The following is a 23,885-nucleotide window of genomic DNA, read 5'->3' as shown; positions in this document are numbered from 1 at the left end:
ACGTCTCCTAGCGACGGCGCGCCTCGGTGCGGAAGTGACGGCGGCGGGGCCGAGTGGGGCCGGCCCTGGCCCCCGGCACCAGGGCCCGCTCCTGCTCTTCCGGAGGGGCTGGTGGCGTCACCTGCCCGCCCCTGACGGCAGTGACGTCACTGGCAGCGTGGCCGAGGCGTGGGGGCGCGGCCTGCCCTCGCCGCGGGTCCCGGCCCTCGTCTCCGTGAGACGGCCGCGGGGAGCAGCGGCGGCCACAGGTACGGTCCTGCGGAGCCCGGGGCCGCTGGCGCGGGCGGCTTCCCCCAAGCTCGGGGCTGGAGGGGGCGGCCCCGGGGTCCTCCTGGGCTCTGCCGCCCGCCGGGGCTGCGGCGGGGAGCTCCCCCCAGCGCCGCCTGCCTGGCCCCTTCCGTCGGTTTCTGCCGCGCGGGGCCTGGAGCGAGCGGCTCGGCCGAGCCCTGCGCCCGGCACCTCTGCACAGCCTCGGCCTCGCTGCCTTCTCGCTCCAGCTGGCCCAAGGAAGAGCTTCCCTGTTGAAGTCAGTAGAATGATGGGAAATGAAAGAGCAAAAAATAGCTCTTCCAAGTGTTGTACAAGCACACGTCAATGGAGGCAATTCCCTCCAGCAGCCCGGAGGCTCCTCCATGGATATAGCACTGCATAACACAGAGTCCAATTAAATACAAGAAACCTCCCTGCCTGTCAGGGGTTTTCTGCACTAGGCTGTTAATGGAAACATGGTTCATTGGGAAGGAAGCCAAAAATCACAGAGATCTAAGTTAAATACACTAAATTTCCAGGTACATCTACTTACTGGCTGTGTCTTTGAGTAAATGCTTGGTCTTGATATGATTAAAAGAGGAGCTTTTGCAATAGCAAAAATATGATTTAACCACAGATCCCTTTTCACTCGGTTGTCTCTGTTTTGAAAGCCCCTCATGGTGCGCAGTAAAGCAGAGGTGTGATGCCCCTTCAGGATTTGGGCAGGCATTTGCCTCTTTTGGAATGGAGGATCCTAGTTATTACTGTGTGCTCATTTGTAATGCTCTGACAGAGGGGCAGTGATGGGGGGGTGGGTGCTGCTCAAGCTCAGAAGAACAAATCCCAAGCACTGCTCCTAAGAGCTCCTACGAGACCAAAGACCACCTGCAGATATGTAAGGAAATGATGACACATACGGGTCAGCATGGTGGACTGCCGTCATGGGGAATGACACCCTAAGCCAGCAGACTTGGGCTGTGTTAGTGAGGCTAGTGGTGCCGCATGATGGAAATGGCAGTGGCAGGGCTGCTAACACTCTCAGTTTTTGCTTTTATTCCGATACTTGACATCTCCCAAATCAATTATGAAGAAGTGAGCAAGTTAGAAGGTTAAATAACATGTATCTTAATTTGTCATTAAATGAGTTTGGTGCCTGCGAAATGCATTGCACTGGCGTTGGCAGTGGCCTATAAAGCTGAATTCTTCTCATCTGTGGGATGCATCTAACAGTACAGAACGTTGCACACATACTGCACATTTCCTCCCCCTGTACTTATCCCCAGGTCTTTGGAAAACAGAGGCTACTTTTCTTTCTTTTTCTCTGTCCAGTCCGTTTCCGCTGTACTTAAGCTATAGGTGAAGGGATAAATTGTGTCAACTGCACTTCATGAAATTTAACAGAGAGTCTGTCCACTGCAAGCCAAGGCCATTCCTTATTTCTGACAAGCCCTAAGCAGCTGTATCTCGCTATTTAAGAAGTCAGTGAGCTGAGCGGTTTCCTTTAGTCACAGGAACTTCCACGCACTGATGTGGAAGCAGATGCTGCACATTGTATTCCTTTGTTGTCGTGCACACATCTGACAGAGTTTTTCTTTGAAGCTGAAGTACGCTAGTTTTTGTTTGGACTGTCTGTTCCATGTCCATGTAAAGAATTCAGTAGTAGTGCTGTAAAATTGCTGGGATATTGGAATGATCAGTAATATCTAAGGCATAGTGCAAGCGTGGAAGAGCCAAAGATCAAACTATATCTACCGTGCAATGAGAACAGCAAGAAATTGTTCACACTAGAAGAGATTGAGATGTATTTCACTGTCCGGTGTGCTCAAGTCAGTGTGAAGGCTCCAGAGGGAAGGCTGCAGTTTGCCACCTGTTGGCTTTTCTGGGTACGTCTCCATGGCAGAAAATGGCTGAAATGAAGTTAGTCCTAACATAGAAAATTACTCATCGCATTTTAGCCTGGGGTGTGATTGCTGTGTGCACAGCAAGCACTGAGTGTGGCACTTCATCTTTTCTACCGAGTATCAAGGCCAAATATAAATTCCTATTCTCTTGTTTTATCTGATTCTATCTTGATTGACCTACTCAGTCTGTTTTTTTTTTAATTATTCCCAAATGGGGGAACAAAGGCACAGAGATTGCATTGAAGTCACACATGGAATAGATGACAGACCTAGAAAGAAAGAGCTGGTCTGCCTGCATGCTGTCCTGTACATGACACTTCACAGCAGATGTCTGTGGAAATCCACTCTGAAGCAAATATCCCCAGTGAGAAACAACTGCAGAGCCTCAACGCTATTTGGCTGGAGTGAGGATTTTTTTCATGGACCTGACTCATCAGCAGCAAACACTGGAAATAAAGCCTCAGGAAAAAGGTGCCTCCAGGAAAAAACAGGGTATAGAAAAGCAACCTATTTTTAATACATGACATAATACCTATTGTGGAAGCCGCACAGCACAATTTACTGATGCACAGTGAAACCAAATCTAGATCAGTGGTGCAGTGTGGGTACAACAGCAGTAAAAAGCGAGTTGTCACATGGTAGAGAACACAGAGGCACGGAAAGTGCTGACTGTCATGAGCATTCATCATCAAACAATGTTCCTGTACATCTGTTTGTGCGTCGTGGGTTTGCCAGCTTGTATGCTCGGAATTAAGGATTTCTTCCAGCACTGTCTTGAGGTAGGCTGTGAGCCTGGAGAAACCGAGTGTTGTAGAGCATTCGTTTTATTTGCCAGCCTGTGGCAAATTGCAAGGGCAGGCTTGACCCCGGCAGCAGGCAGGATGTGTTGAGTATGAATTGCTTGTTGTCAAGGCTACAGGACAAGAGGGAAACTGCAGCCTTCCCAGTCTGCCCACACCCCTTCAACTGAGCCTGGAAGGACTTTCTGCTGCCCGAGCCAGCAGAGGCTTCACAGCAGTTCTGTCCGTGGGAGCTTGACTTCCTTTGGCTGAGCCAACACAGTGATGGACCCCTCTTGAGAGGGTCACTCTCAAGATCTGAATTTTCTTTCTCCACATGCCTGTGCTTGGTCCTGCTGGGTTGTTGTAGACAGTCTTTGGTGGCACCTCCCGAGTATCTTCTAAGGCAGTAAGCTCCTGGTGATGGCTCCACGAGGCATACACTTCTGCCAACACTATATAAGACTCTATGAATTGCTTTGTGTCAACACTGAGGGTAAAAGTTAGCAAAATAGGGATTGTTTCTTCCCCATGTTTTCCAAAGCAATATATGCTCTATTAAGTTGTGAAACAATTAGGGTTTTTTTTACCAATAAAGCCTTATGTAACACAATGTATTTGGGCATTGTTTACAAGTACATTTTTGCATGGCATATGCTGAAGCATGTCCCACATTTAAAAGTCTAGTGACTAGATTTGTCAATGGATAGAGGATTGCAGAGCTGAGAGCGCTGCTTTTAGGTGGGAGTGGCCAGCTGCTTCACTTCAGCAGTGAATTATACTTCTTCTTTCTGTGTTCAATCTGCATAGAGACGTGGTGCACACTGTGTCATGTGTACGCCTGTTGCGTACATTCACACACATGGGAGTGTGCATTTTTATGGTCCAAAAGTTATGTGCCATAACTACTCAATCCAAATTGTAGCCTTTCGTTAAAGTATTGAAAATTAGGCTGTGGAAAAGTCATAGTCCTGGAAAAAGCTAACTATTGGCAAAAGATCTGAATTTTCCAGCTGAACTTTAACGTGTGGAGGTGTTCCTTTAATGTATACAGCTGTGCCCAGATGAGGTTGCTTTCTTTCCAGCAGCTTCCCGAGCCGTTTACTCAAGGTTTTTGTTTTTTCCTCTCATTACTTATAGTGCCTTCAGACTTATGGTAAAGAAGAGGCGGTTGTAGTTTCAGAGCTTTGCATTCCTCGCAGAGCTGTGCCTGTGTTTGCATGCAAAGCCATTGCCTCCCCTCCAACTATTTTAATCATTTCAGAAAGGGTGGGTCATCAGGCATTTGGCAGCGGGCTCCTTTTATATAGCTGAGGTGGAGTCAGCCAATGACCTGCAAGCCTGGAAAATTTTGCAGGGCAGTTTCACTGGACGGCTTTGCAGAGCTGTGCCATTTGAATTTCAGCACAGACATCCACACACTGTGCTCTCCATTTCTGGCGTGTGTCCCAGCGCAGAGTTTAGCTGAGGCTCGGGTTTAGTTTTCCCTCCTCTCTCTCCCTGTAGTGACAGCTTCTCCGGGCTCTGCTAGCCAGGACTCCCAAGCGATCATGGAGGATACTACTTTGCAAATTATCGAACCACCAACTGCTTCTGAGGCCTCTGAGGAGCAAGTCCCTGAAGAACCCATCAAATCAGACCAGATCAATGGTGTGATGGTGCTGACCCTTCTGGACAAGATCATTGGAGCAGTGGATCAGATCCAGCTGACCCAAACACAGCTGGAGGAGAGACAGCAAGAGATGGATAGCGCAGTGACCAGCATCCAAGGAGAATTAACCAAGCTGACAAAGGCACACACCACCACCAGCAACACCGTGAACAAGATGCTGGAAAAAGTGCGCAAGGTGAGCGTCAACGTGAAAACTGTTCGGCAGAACCTGGAAAAGCAAGCTGGGCAGATAAAGAAGCTAGAGGCCAACGAAGCGGAGCTCCTGAAACGCAGAAACTTCAAAGTCATGATCTACCAGGTAAGGAGCTATTTCACAACTTCTTTATGTCCTGTTAGTGGGTGTTTTCCTTGCTAAGGGTTCTGTCACACTGCATGGTCGGTCCATTACTCTCCCAAACTCCCCTGACTGCCTGGCGGTCCAAATTGAGGTGGGTCAGAGGTAGCTCTCTCATTCATGATTTAACATTATCTATGTGTTTGAAGACAAGGTTTGATCGAGTTGCTACATTTAACAGGAATTGTAACGGAGATAGTGAGAGTGGCCCTAAGCACTCATTGCAGTGGATCAGAAGTATTAAAATAACTTGATTTTACTGCTTAGCTAAAAAAAGAACAAGAATCCACTGGGTTGTGGTAGGGGGTATTGTAAATCCGTCTGCCAATGTCTTTTCTACTGAGAGGCAACGTGTATTGCTACATGGAGAGCGATAATATTTCAGATTTGTGACATGCATCGGGTAACAACAAGAGTCAGTAACCCCAGCATCGGAGTTAATCTCACTGACTAGGAAAAATAGAGACATTAGAGAAATACAGAACAGCCCCTTGAGCGCATTAGTACTCGGGTCTGCCTTTGCTGTTGTGCTTGTACAGATTTCCACGTTCTTTTCTCTGCAACCTGCAGGTCTTGAATCTTCTAGTTGTCTGGTTTCAATAACAGCTTTGGTTTGCTTGATGTTCAATCCCTGCACTAAGCTTGGATTTTTCCTTTTATATTAAACAAGAAGAAAGAGAGGAATATGCTTCTATCAGTTTTCCTTGCTGGAGTTAGTCTTCCTTATCAGAGCAAACTCTTATATTGGGCCATGGAAGAAAAGTGAGTGAAATAGTTAATGATTCAGTTAGAAGCCTCTGGGTTAATAATAGACAGCGTCAGGGACAAATAGAGAAGCATCTAGTGCTGATCACAGGAAGAGAGAGAAGAAAAACAGAACAAAAGGGAAAACGCTTCTTACTACAGGGTTTGAAGGGAGAGCTGATCATAATAGGCTCAGGAATCTAACAAGTATGGGGGCCTGTGTAACTCTCTGATTCAGAGCTTAAGCATTTGTAGTTTTATCATGCCTGAAAGGCTGAAATATTCGAGCCTATTCAGATCATATGGGCAACCTAACCAGTTATATATATATATTTATTACAAGCTCTTTGTATCAGGCTTTTGGGGGAGGATGGATCTATCCATGGAAAAATAAAATAGAACTCTACATGTACTGCAGAAGCAACAAACATGGCAAAATGAGAAGAGTGAAGGGAATTGTTTAAACATAACATTCCCTACGGGTTACGGAAATAGGTAGGAAGTTGGCAAGTTTCTAGGTCCTTTGGAAGCATCCTAAACATTGGCAGATTGTCATTTTGTGAGCTGTTCATTTTGTTTTGCTGTTGCTTATGAATATTGAGTAGAGTTTCTCTTTGACTATGCAAAAGCAATCCTGCTTCTAAAGGAAATCAGGGGCAATACTGTTGCTGGTGTGATGAGGACAGAACAGTCTCTGAGTGAATCAGTTGACAAGGGACTACGGCAGGGATTTTGTGAATCGTGAAGATATTAGGATGAAAAAAAGAATGATTTGTAATTCAGAACAATTTCTCAGCATGGAATTTAGTCTGATTTGACTGTGAGGCCACAGAGCACAAGTGAGAAATTCTCCGGGTTTGCTTCATGTGAAATGGAGCCTTTTGCGCCCTCGTGGAAATCCTCGCACTTATGCAGGAAGCCTGAGTAGACCGTGCACAGAGGGTAAGGATCCGGTTCTGGGCAGGCCGAAGGTGTGGCAGCAAGCGTGCAGGCTTGTGACGGGCACTGCTAAGGCAAATGAAGGAGGAGAAACTCTTGATTATCTCTTAGCTTGGTACTTAAACTGAAAAACAAAATCCATGATGGAAGAAATAGGCAATAATAATATTAATGTGCCTGAGTAACAAATACTTTTATCGAGCGTACTCTTGGGCTGCATTACTGTGGCAAAGGCAGACCCATACAATGAGAGCTAGACTGCCAGACATGGACCACAGGGAATCTCCTGAAAGGATGGGGCATGTTTTTGCAGTCCTCTGCAATAGTGTAACCACTCTTTCCTGTATATGATGGAAACATAGATTTTTGGTCAACACAGAATGTTTCTAAATTATATCAATCTACAGTCTGTCTCAGAGCTACATTAATTATTATTTCTCATATAGAAAACAGGGTTGCTTAATAGTTGCATTGTTCTGTAGATTGCACTCTGTAAAAACGTCATCATGTAATTTTCAGTGTACAGAAACCTGAATTGTATGGCTTGGTGTAAGGAAAAATTATCTGTCCTATATAGAAGTCTCCCTTATTTGTGGAGACCTTTTATTCTGAAGAAGTTAAACATTTTGGGGGGATCTCGGAAGTGTTGCTTTTGGCTTTGGGGGTTTTTATTCTGCTTTGTTTTTTCCTGGGAGGGACAGGATTTTTAGAGTTTGTGTCTTACTGTAATTATGAAGATGTCATTCTTCAGAAATTCCTAACACAGGCTGACTGTGGGAATTGCGCAGCAGATTTGCAAAAACATCAGGTTACAATTTTGTGTCCCGATTTATTAATATGAATATTTTATCACAGTCAGTAATTCTAGGCACATCAACGACAAGAGTGGTACTTCATCTGGGATTATGCAAAACAGATAATGCTAAGACATTTAAAGAATAAAAGTCTATACAGAAAGAAGCGATATTTTTGTGTGTACATTGTAAAGGCATTTATCAAATCGAGGATGATGTTCAGCTGCTTCACTGATATTGAAGAATGCTATTTGTTGCAAGAAGCCTTGTTGATTCCTGCTGGATTACCCATTTACTAATATTCTTCTGTGCTTCAGTATTAATAATCATGACATTTTTTAAAAATGTATCAAGGTCTATAAAACCAAAACTTTATGATGGGCTCCACCCTGGGAGTTTAAATAAGGAAAATTCACTGTGTTTTCCTAACTATGTCTATCACTAAAAAAAAAAAAAAAAACAAAATAACTATTGTCTAATTCAGTGTTTCACTTCTCAAGACCCACCACCTATCAAAGTTTATCTTAGATACTTTCTTGATAATTAATTTCTTGATTAATTAATTTTGTGATGGTGAGCAACATTATTACTACTTTCTAACTCAGAAAAAGCTGCCTTTGGAAAGCTGTGATTAACTTTCCTCTGCAATTGCATTTTCAGTTGCTATGGCTAAAAATGCAAGGATTTATTAGTCTTTTCTTTTGGAGAACAAGAGATAAACTCATCTTAAGAGATAAAATATTACATACAACCAGCGGTGGCTATTTTCAAGCAAGATAGCTGAGTAAAACAGCAGTTGTGCTCTATGGGGATTTAATATTGCATGATTCTGTGGTTTGAAGAAATAAAAGGAGGTAAAAATGAATCAGCTCTTTACCAGTTATAGATGTTTGATTATTCTCTCAGCGTTGAATACTGAGTCTCCAGCAGTTACGGAGGGACTACTTCAGGAGCGCAAATAAGACCTTTTGGCACCTTGGGAGAAGAGGTCAAACTACCTGCGAGAGTTGTATTTGCTAGCTGTTAGATTAGGAGGAAATGAAAATCAAATTTTATTCAGGGAAAGCTTGACCTGTCGAGAAGAGCCTAAAGCACATCGGCCTGCTTAGTTTCAAACTTTGGGGGAGAAAGTGCAGAACTGAAAATCACTTCCACTGGGGCTGGCTAAGGGCAAAACATTAAGCAGAATGTTTACGGGCCATTACTCGCAGTCACGTATATACGTGCGCATGCTTTCTCACTGGCTTACTCTCTCAAATACACTTTTACCTGATTTTGCCAGGAGCTGGTCTTATTTCTACCGAGGTAAGAGTTTTTGTGCCGACTTAATGTAGGGAATTAGATCAATTCTTGAGAATAAAATTTGACAAAAACAACTCCCCCTCCAAATTACCACATTTTTTGTTTTGAAAAAGAGCCTACCAAAACCAAAGGTGACAGACTTTTGACAAGCTGCTGTGTAAACAGAAGTTCAGTACTCTTACCGTAAACAGGACTTGCCTTCCTAAGAAGTCTGATGTCAAATGACTACGTGCACTTATTAGCAGCCCATGGGAACACAGCTCCTCAGTGCTTCCTTTGTGCCGTCTGTCCTGGGCTCCTGTCTTTCAGAGAAATTAGGACACCAACAAATTTGGTTAGAGTGGTTGCTAATAAAAACAAACTAAGGTGACTTCATCCCAAATCTCCTGGTTTTAGGATATAAGAATCTGGGGCTGTTTACTACAATCCTTGATTAAATAATGGATGTCCCATGCAAAAAGCTACTGCTCTAAAACCAGACAGCGTGCCGCATTCATCTGAAGAACGGCACGTGTCAGCACTTACGTAAGCACGGCATTTTTCCTCCGAATATTTTTCAACAATTAAACTTATTCTTGCAAATGTCAAAGGCCTGATTTTCTTACAGCCAGACATCCGAATGCTTGCAGCATGCAGCACACATACTGAATGTTGACTTTCTAAAATGTGCTGGTCCTTTATTTTGAGGCTTATGTGGGCACCGAGCTCGAGGGAAGTCTGGCTCATGATGTGCGGCATCGTTTGTTTGAAAGAGAGCAGCCTTTGTCAAAGGTGTGTGGACGGGCTGCTCCCCACGCTGTCAGATTTGGGGGCTCCCGTGGGGCTCCTCTGCTCTTCAGGTGACTCCAGTGGCTGTCAGAGCTTACGAGACATGGAGTTTCTCTGGGAAGGGCCAGGCGATTACAAGAGCAGGATAGAACACGAACCTCAGCCGTACAATGTGTAGGGTAGGTAGGGCTGGATGGGGAAATATAAATAGCACAGCTTGGCTTTTGTGCCTTGAGTGGGCCTTATATGGACGAGAGCAACAAGATTGTCGATCGTGGGGAGGAGGGATGAGTTTCAAACCCACATGTTAACACAACAGGTTCAGAGTCCAGACCTGAACTGCCTCATTTTTAGGTCTGTGCTCCTCAGAGGAGAGCGTTGAAAAGAACATGAGCTCGGGGGTCTGATGAGAAGCACGAGGCAGGGAGCACAGGGCGTACAAACCCACGTACCACAGCCGCCGCACCCACCGCTCCTGGGCTGCAGCCTTTCTCCACCTCCTAAATAGCATGTCAGCTGCCCCAAGCTATGGTTTTGTTTCAAATTAATCATTCTGAAACAAAAACCTTGTGAGTCTAATGACAGCAGAGGGTTCATGAGAGCCAGCGTTATCTGCAGTCCCAAAGAACAGCCTGTGTGGGTTACATGCCTTGGATTCAGTGCAGCTCGCCTAACTACAAGTGTTAAAGAATAATATAAATTTCAAATAAAATTTGAATTATAGTACTGGGGATAGGCATGGGCACTAGGCACTGACGTTACACTTTTCCTGCAAGACCAGTTGGCTCTGTGTGCTTAGGAATGCTCTGCGCTTGAACTTGAGTCCCTCTCTGGATCTGGAGCAGCACTTTATGTAGCATCATTTTTTCCCAGTGGTTCACTGCAGAGATTTGCGTTGCAGCAGCCAGTGGGTTTTGTATTTATTTTCTGATAATGCTTAAAAATAAAAGGCTGGTTTAATTTTGCTGTGAATCCAATGAAAAGCAGCTCCCTTTGTAGCCACAACATTTCTTAACCCAGGTTCAGCAGACAATTACTGAGAGCTTCTTGCTGGTGGGTTTGTGCATCAGCAACCTGCCAAATCCCAAGAAACGCTTCCTCCAGTGGCAGTTCTGGTGTGGTTGATGGGGACAGGGTATTCCTCTGGTGCTGGATTTGCTTTTGCTTTATTTTATTCTGTTCTTAAAAGAAATACCAAAGAGAATTAATCATGAAGCCTTTATTAAAAACCACAAAAACTCTGAATTATACAAACTGATACTCATTAATTAAGAGTTAATATTGTTTGTCTCTGATCCTTTGTCTTTGTTGCTGGAATAGAGGGTCTCAGCCCAGAAAGCTATTGTATCTTCCCTTCTGTTCTCCTGCTTTTGACCACAGAAGTAGCAAAATTAGAGGTGAAAAAATGCTATCCTAGGGGAAGAAGAGAAATACTGTTCGACTCATTTCCTTCAGGCTGCAGTCCTGAATTCTCCATCCATTGTAAGGGGCACCATGTTAACATCCGGATGTGCAAAGAATACTTCATATTCTCTGCACATTACTGAATTATAAGAATCTCAATATAATAATTCACAGGAGACCGACCCTTTAAAAAATTTCAGGATGTTAATAGCTCTCAATTCCAGGATTTTTCTTAATGCAGATTATCAGTCTTTCTACCAAAAGACAGCTCTGGAGCATGGATTTCTCTGTTGCAGCTTGGAATCAACTGCATTAATATTTCATTACTCAGGTATTATTTATAAGCAGTTAGTGCCAGGACTGTGTATTTTGCTGAAATCCTTTCAGCATTATAGTTAGATACTGAGCTGTGCAGCAATAAATTGTCTCAGAGCTTGGCCAGCTGGGGTAGGGTTAGATCGGGCAATTAACGGCTCGTGAAAATAAAACCAAAGGTAATATTCCTTCTGATCACATATTGCTCTTTCAGGCCTCTCTTGTGCCTATCAGCAGTGGATCTAAGCATCCGTCATGATATCTGTGTGATGCCAGTGGGGCCACTGCACACGGGAGTATAATGCAGTGCAGAATTTGCTGGCTGTGCTCACTGGGCTAGGTGGCTGGAGTGTTCTTCAGTGAGATCGTGGCTCATTTTCCCCTTTGTAAGCTAGATATGAGCCCTCAGCAAACGTAAATTAACCCATCATGGACACAGAGTGGGAAAATTCTCCAAGGCCACATGTAACCCAGTTTGCAGGTCTGGGATTAGAAACCAAAGAATTCAAGAAGCCAGTTGGTGTTCAGACCATGCCTCTCTGGAAAGACACAGTCCTATTACTCTCCAGCGTTCCCTGGGTGGGAATTTGACTGGTAGATGGCAAAAGCTGCTTAGTGTTGTAGGCGCTGCAGAGCACTGGGAAGGGTGTGAGCATCGTGGGAGAAGTGGTACTCCTGCGTATTATCTCCATTTCTCCCATTTTGTTTGCTTGCATGCTTTTATGTTATGCAAACGCTCTGTAGTTGGCATGCGTCCCTCTGCGTCCTTCAGCATTGCTCACAAGGCGGGCACTGAGCGGCTGTGGGTGACTCACTGCGCGCTGTCACCCCGTCCCAGCTCCAGACAAGGCATGCAGTTTCTGACGGGGACAGGAGGAGTGAGCAACCACTCTCAGGCTAACAGAGCCATTCTGCCAAAGAACGTACTGCTTGATCTGGGCACAGATTTGGTGAAACTGAGGGCTGTTCCTGCATCTTCGCTGAAGCTGCTTCTTGCTACACTACCCAGAAGTGTGATGTGCTGTCCCTATCTAAGTAATGAGTAGAGAACTATGCAGTCTCCACTCTCTGATGTAGTGTGATGCGTCTGTGACCCACATAAAGCATGGCAATGACTCATAAGCTTGTCGGCAATATGCTTAGCCCTCTTTTATCCTTTTGGGATAATGTTGTCCTCTTGATTCTGGAAGATCTTCTACAACTTACAAACTACCTGAAGAATTGTGGGTCCACTGTCCAGCTGCAAGATAAGACAAAGACCAGAAACAAAGATGCTCAGTGTCAGTGGGGGAAAATCAAATATTTAGAACAAAAAGTCTCAGGATGTTTAGTCTATAGCTTTATGTGAGGATGCAAATGTCAGTATCAGCACGGATCTATCTGCAAATCATCTGCAATGCAAACTCCGTCTTTACTGATTTGCTGTTCAGGAATAGCTCTGGAGTTACTAATCAGTTGAGACAGGTTTATCCGGGAGGAGCAGTTCTGAGAGCAAAGCCAGTTGTACAAACAGACTGATAATAGGAACAAAACTTTTTTCTGCTGTCAGAGGGGAAAAAAAACACCTTTTCATTCTGCAATCTATTTACTTCTCTGTTTCCTACAGCCCTGCCTTTCTTCAGACTCACTGTTAGGCAAAAGCACTTTTCCAAATACAGCTGCCTCCTCCCCCCGCGCCGTTCCTCCCTTGCCTTTCACCATCAGATTTGAACTAGCTCCAGTGCCTGTACCATGCTGGCTCATTCTCACCAGCTAATGAAGAAGATACAGCCTTTGAGGACATAGCTTCTAGGACATAGAGTAACTACATGCGCCTGATAGAAAAAAGTGCCACGAAGATTCACAGTACACAAAATTACAGAGTGTAGAAGGAGTTTTGCTAGTCAGGGAGATACTACTTGAGAATGAACTAGTTTATCCCTTTAACATTTACCTAATCCCAACCTATTTTGCTTTTTCCCTCATATTTTACATCTTTTCCTTTGTCTCAGCAGTATTCTTCTGGAGACTTCTTACTGCAGGGTTCAGTAACCTTCTCTTCAAGGAGTCGAGGCTCCTCTTTTTATGGACCTCTTGGCACTACTGGAGGTAAAATCTGTCCGATCTTTGGAATGTAAGAGTCGAGGCCATGCCTATTGCATATGGAGGGGTTAATTTTATATGCCAGCTACTGCTAGGGGTGCTGAGTAGCCATCCCCTGTCCTCAGGGTATGCTTAGCAGAAGAGAGAGTTTTTGATTTTGAGGTGAGCATGTTTGCTGTGTCACTGGGTATAGACGTCTGTAAGCTGCTGGGTATTATCCAGCATTGGTTTAGGGTATGGTCAGTACGCTGACAAAACCAATGGATGGAGTTCTGGAATCATACCCGGCTGTTTCGATCTCTCCAGCTTGTGTATTTGAATTAATAAACATAGGTTTTTAAAATCACCGTCTTTTCATAATCTTACACATACAGGTAAACTCTGCTTTCAGCTACACCACAGAAATCGGAGGTATCTCCAGAATAGCTGACATCAAATCACTCTGTGAACAGCAGTGTGAAAAGAGAGCAGAATCTGGCCCTAGCAGTGTTCAACATAGATGTGCCTGAAATCATAGAAGGGATTCTGCATCTTCTAGGACCTGCCGTAAATTAGAGAAGGACACTCTTCCTTCTAATAAATCTTTGCTGACTGTCTTTTCTGTCAAATTTTGCTACCTGGCTTCTCCCTTTACTAAATCATACCCCTGTGCCTTTTCTCTCTGCCTGTTCTCATGCTAATCCAGATTACTTTGTTGGCGATGTTCCTGATCAGATTCCCAGTGGGGACAGGTAAGTTTTTCCATTGTGCTTCCTTTCCGCCGGCCATTGAAATGCAGTTTTCCTCGTCTTAGCCTGAGAAGATCCAGAGTGTGCGCTTTGAGTCTTCGCCAGGGACTGCCCTCTGAGCCGTCTCCAGGAACGGTTCCCTCTGCCCGCGCTGCGGAAAGTGCCATCGCCCAAATCAGCAGAAGACATGCGAGGAGGCAGCAGTTTAGGGCCTCAGAAGGACTACCCCCTGAAGATCACTTTGAACCTCTTCTGAAACTCTGAAAGCTGCTGATTCCAGAGCCTTTGCCTCTCTGCCTGCTTGTGGCTGCTGCAAGCCTTCAGACCTGCAAGGCTGATCTTTCAGCTGGCAGAAATGCCTCCGCTTGTTGACTAATCTGCTTGCTCCTTGCTGCACGCTGCTGCCCTAGTTATAATGGAGGGTGAGGAGCTGTGATTTTCTCTCAGGCATTACGGGACTTGTCGTGTGCTACCTCTGTGATCTGGGAGGGAGGAAATGCTGTATGGCTTGCATGAAGGGCTAGCAGCCAGGAGCAGTTGGCTCTGCTGGCGTCTGCTGTGACTGGGCAAATCCTACCTGTTTTCTGAGCCTCAGTTTCTCCCTCTGAAATACAGACCTGATAATACCTGCCTCCTCAGGCTTCTTGTAAGGTTTAGTTTACAAGTGTTTGTGAAATGGTTTGAAGTTCTTGTTTTAAATAGATAAAAGACAGGCAGAGAGCACAAACTATGTGACGTAAAACTCCACTTGACTCAGGTAGGCACTGCAGCACCCATTTCTCTTCAGTGGCAGCTCCCCAGCACTGTTCGCTAGGAGCTAGGCCCCTGCACACAGACTGGAGCCTGTGGTGACGTTAGCTGCTGTTTATCTAACGCTTATCTCATGCCACAAGGGCCACTGGTAACAGCACAGTGCCCTGTTAGCCTTCCTCTTATTGTGTGGCTACTGGAGAAAATACCCTAAGCTCCAGCTGCCTGCACTTTGAGGTGTCACCCAGTGGTGTGTGCAGCGCTGTCCGGTGGGAATGGCCATGTCGGTTGGTGGACAGGACTCCCCTGGGAGCTGGGTGAAGGTGGACTCAGCCCGGGAATCGGGGTCTCTGGGGGAAGCTGCCAGGGAAAACTCCTTTTCAACGAGAGTGACAAGATTTTTAAAAAAGGCAGTTTTTTGTCATATAGCAAGAGAGTCTGATGGCAAATATAATCTCCACAGAAAAAGTCTGTTCCAACAAGGCACTGGGGAAGAAAGCACAGACCTCCTCTTTTCTGCGCAGGGCATCTTTACATCCCTGAGCTCTGCTAGGCTGTGGGTGCTTATCAGGTGTGTTGCTGTTACTCAAGAATAACTGAATCCTCCTTCCCGTGACACTGATGGAAGGTCAGCACAGAAAAGCATCCTCTAAGCACTGGCAGACCAAAATGGTCACCATGGCAATGGGAGTGCAGAACGTTTTCTTCTCTGGCAGGGGTCGATCTGACCTGGAAGGCTGTCTTCTGCCCAGATGCTTTTAATCCTCCCTCAGCCTCCCCCCAGCCCAGAGCTTGTCTGATAAGCCCCGGGGTGGGCAGAGGAAGGGCTGGCATGGTGCAGAAGGTGCAGCAAGCTCCAGCTCTCCCAGCAGCAGCCGGGATCAGCCCTTTTTGGTCATAGCAGAGCCTGGGGATGTGAGCTGGTCATGTTCTGCATGTTACGACTGCATGTCAACCAAACTCAACTGTTTGTGTTGTTGCAATTGTGTAAAAATAACTGAACGAAATGAATTACAGATGTGATTAGCATGCGTGTGTGAAAAATCCTCCATTAAACCTTCAAACTGGAGATCGGAGTGGCTGGGAGTTCTGGGACTCTGTTTTTTACACGCTGACAATAAGAGCCTCTTCAAGAGCAATCCAGGAGCCCTTCTTGCATTTTGGGAATGTTCCCCAGATTTGCTGGTGATTCTGCACTGCTTGAAGAGCTCTGCGAGGCTGGGAATGCAGCTCAGCTTTGTGTCTCATTGGCCTTTTATATGACAGGGGAAGTGTTTACATGTGTTGTAGCAACAAGGCGGTGTGTACATGACCATACGGGGCTGCCTGGGTGACTCACTGCAAGGGAACTCGGGCTCGAAAACAACGATAAAAAGCCCACTTAGTGGAGCAAGGCAGAGGCTGGTCTGCCCGGTAGATCTAACAGCTCTGAATTGTTTGAAGTAGGAGGAATACCGAGCAGCCCAGCACCCCGTCAGCTGGCAGCCAGCTGCCGTCGACACTGGGCACGGGCGCCGAGGCCCCTCCAGGCACCCACAAGGTCTGCAGGCCGTCGGGCTGCCAGTCCCATCGGCTCTGCCACCAGGAGGGAGCTTCCCAAAGTAAACTGCTTCCCCGGGGAGGTCTGTGCCGAAGGGGCAGCACAGCTGTACGTGTCAGATTGTGAAATGGGCTGGGGGGTGGCACACTGTAAATGGGTAAAAGAAAAGTAGTACTTGAATCGGAGCTGAACCTTTCTGTGAAGCACATCAGATGGCAGCAAGCTCAGTCCCAGCACACACACAGATGCCGCCTGTCCTGCTGGGCATAGCTGTGCTTTGTGCACAGAGCAGGAAGATTTTTCTTCTGCTGGTACAAAAATCTTCTGAGAAATCTTGTTTACCCGCTGTCTTTGTGCCAGCTGGATTCAAGCTGTCTTAGAGAACAGAACTGGTTTGCGTTCGCTGACTGGGAGTCAGGGTTTGAACACCCCAACAGGCAGGGATGCCAAGACCCAGGATTTTGGACTCACCCATTTCAAGGGTCAGTGTTTTCCCAGTAAAAATAGAGTAGTTGGAATGCCTGGTGTTAAAAATGTGGCTCATCTGGATGAGTCATGAGTGAAATAAAGTACACAGACCATAGTGCCTTGCCCAGAGCAGGGATTTGTGTGGCAGCCACCCATAGACCCGGGATGGTTCTTGATTGTTCCAGCGAGGTCCCATGGTCATCCACCGCAGGCAGACGCAGCTGTGTCTGCAGGCATGTTCCGCCCACACCGGGCAGCTCCCCTTCCCCACGGGAGAAACACCTCTCAAGCAGGGAAGAGGAAGTCCTTGCTGGCATTTGGGCAGTGCCTGGGTGCGCGTGGGGAGCTACACGTGAGGGATGCTCAGCAGCAACATGTTCGTCCCCATTAAGACGTGCCAGAGCTGTTGGTTATTCTTGCACCAGCTGTCCTGTGCATAAGCCAGAGCCTGCCAAACCAGCAGGAACGCTCCCTAGGTGCAGGTGGGCTTTGAGTCAGGAAAGTGACCCACGGCACACAGTGCTGAAAATCCACCAGCTGTCCTCCAGCTGGTTATCTACGGCTCAGATAAGCAATTGTATTGAAGAAGAGTCAGAGGAAAAAAATGCAGGAATTATACCAGGCATAGGAAAGAGAGATGCACTGTCTGGGGGCCCTGGGCTGGCCTGATGGCCCTGTGGCGGGCATGTCACCCGCGGTCACCCTGGCCCTGTGGGAAAGGGGACGGGTGAAGATTGCAAAGGTTTCCCAAGTGCAGCTGGAGAAAAGCTCTAGGAAACAGTCTCGAGGGGAGAGGTTGGGATTGTAGGCATCCTTACGTACGGGAATAGCTTCGCTCTCACTTTGCCTCTGTGTTTGAGCAATGAGGGTGCCTCCTGAAAGAGGCGTGAGCAGAGTCTCAAGTCCAGGAGCGCCACTGGGCTGGGGCTGGGGCAGCTGCCTGCGGGGATGGTGCACGGGACAGCAGAAGTGCAGTCTGTGGGAGTTAGGATCAAACAGCCAGGCAATTGCTATTCTCAGGATTAAGTGGCAGGGATTACAGAGAGCTGCACCGTCACCCTAACAGGGTTGCTCCAGCTGTCCCGTGTACCAGGAGCTGCTGCTGGCCACGTCTTCATGGTTGTGAGGAAAGAGTTGCAGGATGCTGCCGAGGTCGGATGGGTGTTATTGCTGGTGCAGCACATTCAGCCACATCAGTCAGAAGATGGATTTGCTGGTGTAACACGAGGAAAGGCAGTTACTTGTGTGGCAAACATGGAGTTTTTTAGGTGGTGTTTCTTTCTGCACACACATGTTCTGGAGCTAACAAGGGGCTGATAAGTATCTGAGTTTGCAGGATATGGCCTGTTTCCAGTGACAGTCGTGCCAGGCGAGAGGGGGATGCCTTTGTTCTGGCTCATTGTGTTGACTCGAGGGAAGGAAGTGGATAGAGTTCCTGATGTTCTTGGCTCGGTGGGGCAGGGTCCCCGGGAATCTCTGGGATTGCTCCAGCAGGTGTTGTTGTGGAGAACAGGATCCCTGCCTTCCCGGTGATGTGGATTTGTTCTGGACTGACCTGACCCTCTGGAGAGCATGTGTATTGTTTTCTCCTGAAGTGGCTAATCAAATAAAGAAAACATATGTTGGCCACTTCACCTTAATCTCCAGAAAGTATTTTGGGACCTGAGCTGTGATCTGGAGGGTGAAGAGCTTTGCCCAGCGCAGCTCTCTGCTCTGAATAAAACCCAGAACAAAACTCCTGCTCTGGTAGACTCTGTGTTTTGACTGCGGACACTGCAGCCCGTGTCACCTTCACTGAGCCCAGCACCTCACGGAGCTGACTTTTCATTGTTCACAAAGTTTTTCCAGGTGAAGCTGTGCTGGAGTCACGTATTCAATAAGCTTATGTCAGTTCTCAAGTGGTATAAGGGAAGGAAGAGCTGGGGACAGCATAGCTGGCCGAGCCAAGCAGCCCCGTGTCTGCAGAGGGAGCGTCCTGTCCTGCCTCCGTCCAGGGACTCACAGGCCAGAGCAGCAGCATGGCAGTGACCTTGGTCAGCCGGAGCAGCAGCGCTTCGGTGCGGTGTTGGGAGAGCGCTCAAGGCGCGGGCGTGCGAACACGCCCTCCTTTCCGGCACTGCACGAGGGATCGGGACGTCCTCTGCCACGGCAGCGCCAGAGGAACCCGCGCAGAAGCAGGGCTGGAGTTGGCGTGGCTCTTCGGGGCTGGCCCTCAGCAGCTGTTTTGGTGGTTTGACCATCACGAGCATCCTGGCTCTTGACATCTGCATAGCTCGTTAGCTCGCGGCTGTGTTGGTGCAGTGGCTGCTGCTGTGCAAACATGACATGCGGAGCGTGCAGCCTTGCATGGGATGCCACAGCAAATTCACCCTCCCAGGACACAGGGCAGCTCTGCTCTCAGCATCCCCAAGCCGGGGGAAGGCGAGTTGCTGCCGGCGTTTGCCACGCGCTTCAAGCACTCGGGCCTGGGGTACCCCTGGGTCTGCCCCTTGATTTCCCTGGGCCCTGCTCCTGCCAGCATTGGACTGGGATCCCCCGTTCTTCTCTGTTCAGCTCCTGCCTGCCCTGGGGCCGGAAATGGTGCCCAGCCGTCCTGCTGCCCAGGCTTTTCTCCAAACCTCAGCACAGCAGCTCCGCTCTCTGTGTGCCTTTCGGCTGCTGCTGGCTTTCTGACAGCTTTTGTCTCAGCAGCTCCATGCCTCTCCTGCCCACTCCGTAGATTAAAACCACTCGTGCAATGAATTTCTGAGCTGTGGGCTGCAGCCCCGCAGCTGTGATGCTTCGTACAGTGATGGGCTATTTCCAGCCTGTCCTGGGAACAGAGAGGTGATTCATTGCAGCAGGGACGCACGCTATGTGCTGCTCAGATGAAAACCAATCCCACTCCAGACCTGTGCCCCTCTCCTGGGCACATGCTTGTCCTCTGCCACTGGGATCAGAAACTTGGCTGACCCGGGAGAGTGGAGAAGCTGAATGAATTCACGCCCTGTCCGAGGAGAGACAGCGTAACCTTGCAGACCTAGCTGTGTGAGTCGGGGCCGCTGTCTCCGCCATCTTCAGATACGGGCTGGGACAAATTCCCTAACTTACTCCCCAGTGGAGAAATGGGAAAAACAGGGCAGCCTGCTGCATCCCAAGAGATGTCCCAGCCCCACATCTGGATCCTGCAGGCCTTGGGAGAGTCTGAGCGCAGACCGGGGCCGGCCAGTCCAGCGTGTGCATGCCGGGCGACGTGGCTGGACTCACGGCTCCGGACTGTGCTGCCATCTGCAGCCCAGCGCTGCGCTGTGCCCGAGGCCACTGCGTGCCAGACCCTGGCCAGGCCGGAGAGCTGAGGGCAGCCAGCGGTCTTACCAAAAGAAGACCACCCACGGGAAGGAATCTGAAACGCCGTGGGCTGGAGGGGACAGGAAGGGCTCTGGGCAGGCGCTGGGGAGCAAAGGGCACCACATCGCTCAAGTGGGTTCCCTGCGCCCCTCCACGGCAGGATGCGGGTGGGGGCTTTCCTGGGGCCAGGAGCGGCGTCGTGCGATGGCTGGGTCCTGGGATGAAGATGAAACTGGAGGGGACGGGACTGTAACAGGGGCACAGGAGGAAGGGAAAAATCTCCAGTTTCAGTGCTGGCCTGCCTTTTCTGGACTGCTGGAGTCACAGATGGGTTTGGAACCAGCTCAGAGTGAGCAGAGCTGGTATACTTGAGCTTAAATATGGCAAAGCCCTAAGCTGCTGCAGATAGAGCAGATCCTCTTTACGGTAATTTATCAGGTGCACTAAGGGAGGATGAGCCCAGGCCTGATGTAGCCTGGGTTGATTTAGCCATGAATCATATGAATCGTAGCTGTGCTTCTGCTCTGTGGCACTGCTGGGCGGGGGGGCTGGCTCCCGAGGCTGGAGAGGCTGGGTGTGTGTGTCTCACTGGCTCCGCTCTGTGTCTTGCAGGATGAAGTGAAGCTCCCGTCTAAACTGAGCATCAGCAAGTCTCTGAAGGAGGGTGAAAAGCTAGAGAAGGAAGGTGAGGGCGAGGAGATGCCTGTGGGTGAGGACCATGCAGAGGAGGACCACATCCAGCTCTCCTCAGATGAAGAGGTGGAGATTGAAGAGATTATTGAAGAGTCACGGGCAGAGCGCATCAAAAGGAGCGGCATGAAAAGGGTGGATGACTTTAAGAAGGCATTCTCAAAGGAGAAGATGGAGAAGACTAAGCTAAAGACCAAGGAAAACCTGGAGAAGACCCGCCACAACTTGGAGAAGACCCGCCACAACCTGGAGAAGAGGATGAACAAACTGGGCACCAAGATTGTGACTAACGAAAGGAGAGAGAAGATGAAGACCTCTCGGGACAAGCTGAAGAAGTCTTTCACCCCTGACCACACCATCTATGCCAGGTCCAAGACAGCCGTCTACAAAGTGCCACCCTTCACTTTCCACGTCAAGAAAATAAGAGAGGGCGAGGTGGAAGTGAAAGCCACGGAGCTGGTGGAGGTTGGTGGAGAGGAGGGAGAAAACTCGGATCTGCTGCGTGGGGAGAGCCCCGAGATGCACACACTGCTGGAGATCACGGAGGAATCCGATGCGGTACTGGTGGACAAGAGTGACAGCGAGTAGGACAGGCTGCAGTGCGGAAGGGTTGTGGACGACGGCTGAACATGTAATCATTCACATTTCGAGATCTTTCTCTGCCCTGGTGCCCCAGGGGAAGTGTACACAATGCATCTTTACTACCCTGCAGAGCCGACGCCAATCCCCTGCCTGCTAGGACAAGGTGTATTTTATATTTTAGTTTTAGCACACAGAAATCTTAGGAACACAGGACTGTTTTTCTTACACTGTTAAATCACCCTTGGAGACCATTCCTGCCACAGGCTGCGTGAGAGCCTTCTAGCACCAGACCTGAAGATGGGCTTTGAGTGACGGGGACCCGGCCCAGCTGGAGAGTGCTAAAACCAAGAATACAGCTGTACACCTGGAAAGCTCAAGTGTCCTCCATAAGCAAAGACCTGGTGTCAAGAAAGCTTCCTGCCAAGCAGCCCGCCGGCCCACGTCACCCTGGCTGCCTGTGCCAGGCTGCGCGGCTATCCCCGCAGGCAGGAAGACTCCCAGCACCCAAGCTGGCCGCCCCTTTGGGGGAGCAGAGGAACTGTGGTGCACCCAGTGTGCGGGAGGGAAGAGCTGAGCAAGGCCTGTTGATGGGCAGAGCACGGGCGAAGCTGAGCCAGCCACGTAGCAGGCAGGCGGGTCTGCTCCTCTCTGCCCTCCCGACGACTGGATTATGTTGGGGTGCCTGGGATGGCTTTGCCACAAAGCCGCCCTGCAGCTGGGACCGCCGTGGGTGCCCGCGTGGCATCACACAGCTGGGGCCCGCTGCTCCTCCCCGCTGCGCTGGGGCCGTTGCTGCGACAGCCCCGGGGCCGCAACAGGAGCAGTGCGGGCCACACGCGGCCGCGTGCTCCCCTGCCCGGGTTACGGATCCAGCTGCCAGAGGTGCAGCGGCCATGGGCGGATCCTCGCTGGGGCAGGGAGCACCGTGGTGGGGGGGTGCTGGATCTGGTCTCTCCACACCGCAGGGGTGGTGGCAGCAGGCAGCGAGGTAGTGCTCGCTGCCCAGGGAGAGGGGACGCGCAGGCAGCGGTGCCGGAGCAGCCACCACCGGCTGCAGCTTGTTTCCAGAGGGATATGGGATGCGCTGATGCCATGTGAGGCTCTTGACTGTCAGAGAGTGGCCTTGACACCGGTCCAGCATCGGACCTTGAGTATTTCTGAGCATCTGCTTCCTCCAGGGGTCCCGGCGCGGCTCACGCTCGTGCCCACGTCCTGCGCTTTCTTCCCCGTTTCCCGCTTTCTGCAGCTTCACTCCCTGTCCCCTGCAGCAAGGCAGCGCTAGGGTAGCACACCGCCGCTTGAGGGCACTGCCCCGGCTCAGCCCGGGGCTGCCACGCTCCGGCTCTCGCGTCGGCAGCCACCGCCGCGGCACGACCCGGCCCTGCAGGAGCAGGCAGCGAGGCAGGAGGCTGCCCGCCTCGGCTGCTTCGCCTGGGGAGCTGCGGATGCGACCGGGGAGGCAGATCCCGGCGGGCAGGCCAGGGAGGGACCTGGTCGTGCTCATCCCCGTCTGCTTGCTGGGCTCAGCCCTTCCCCGCGAGCGCAGCCGCTTTCCTGCCCAGCCCGCTCCCCCCAGCCCCAGGGAGGGCTGCTGTTGCTAACGTAACCGAGTATATAAACTTGCTTTTCCTCTAAGAGTTATTTTCCCCTTCTTATTGTCTACTGCATCCTGCCTGTCCCCGGCCCCAGGGTCCCGTCCCGGTGCCTGCACTCCCGGGGCCTGCACTCCCAGGGCCTGCCTCGGCGCCCGGGAGATGCCTCCCCAGGGCAGCGCTGCCGCAGCTGCCGTCCGCGGGGAAGGTGTGCCGTGCCAGACCCGCGGCCCGGCCAGCGGCAGGCCGGGGGGCGGCCGCAGGCAGCCCCGAGGCTCCTGGTGGGCCGGGGTCCCCGCCTCCCCGCGCGGGGACACGGGGCACTGGCTGCCCGCGGGTCCTGCCAGGCCTCCTGCCCCGGGCAGGCCGTTCCCAGCCCGGCGTGGGCCCCCAGCCCGCGGGTCACCTCCCCCCCACAGAGCCTCTCGCGGGCCCACGGGCGGTTTTCACGAGGGTGTTTCTTCCCACAGAGCAGCGGGGCCGAGGGGCACGAGAGCCCCGGGGCCGGACGGGCGCAGCGCAGGGCCGGGAGCCCGGACGAGCCCCCGGCCGTTCCCGCGGCTGCGTCCCGGCGAGCAGCGCAACTAATAAAGTCTCTTTTCTAAACCACCAGCGTGGAGCCTGTTCCTGGCGCCGGGCGGGCCGCGGGGACCAGCCAGGGACATGGGGTGGCCGGGCTCTCCGGGAGACAACCCCACGCGGGGCCCGGCCCCGCTGCCCCACGCGAGGCCGCTACCGGGCCCCGGGCAAGCACCACAAGGCCCTCCCAGGGCGGCGCTGCCCCTTTAAGAGGCGGTGGCGGCGGCCGCGGGCCGCGCGCTGACGTCAGGGCGCTGCCCGGAACTCAGCTGGGTTTCCCGCACGGCCGTTCCCGGCAGCCGCCGCCCCCCCGCCGCGCCGCCCCGCATCGCCCCCTCCCCAGCGC

The 23,885-nt window shown here is 50.2% G+C and overlaps 1 protein-coding gene across 1 annotated transcript; it reads left to right on the top strand.

The window, feature by feature from the left end:
• The first annotated feature begins 20 nt into the window (after positions 1–20).
• CAVIN1 (caveolae associated protein 1) lies at positions 21–23,566 on the top strand. Its single transcript, XM_075171702.1, has 3 exons — positions 21–248; positions 4,436–4,899; positions 20,709–23,566. Exons 2-3 carry the CDS (start codon positions 4,480–4,482, stop codon positions 21,372–21,374), a joined length of 1,086 nt encoding a protein of 361 aa, XP_075027803.1. The 5' UTR covers positions 21–248; positions 4,436–4,479; the 3' UTR covers positions 21,375–23,566.
• Positions 23,567–23,885: the final 319 nt, after the last annotated feature.

The sequence above is a fragment of the Calonectris borealis genome, chromosome 22, assembly GCF_964195595.1.
Source record: "Calonectris borealis chromosome 22, bCalBor7.hap1.2, whole genome shotgun sequence".
Classification (NCBI taxonomy): Eukaryota; Metazoa; Chordata; class Aves; order Procellariiformes; family Procellariidae; genus Calonectris; species Calonectris borealis.
Note: the sequence above shows the minus strand (reverse complement) of the source record. Positions and strands in the feature narration are given on the sequence as shown.

What these genes read in the sequence shown, in the direction of transcription:
- CAVIN1 (XM_075171702.1), top strand. Translation starts at nt 4,480, where the DNA reads ATGGAGGATACTACTTTGCAAATTATCGAACCACCAACTGCTTCTGAG. An exon ending in TCAAAGTCATGATCTACCAG is followed by an intron (nt 4,900 to 20,708) that starts GTAAGGAGCTAT and finishes TGTGTCTTGCAG; the next exon opens with GATGAAGTGAAGCTCCCGTC.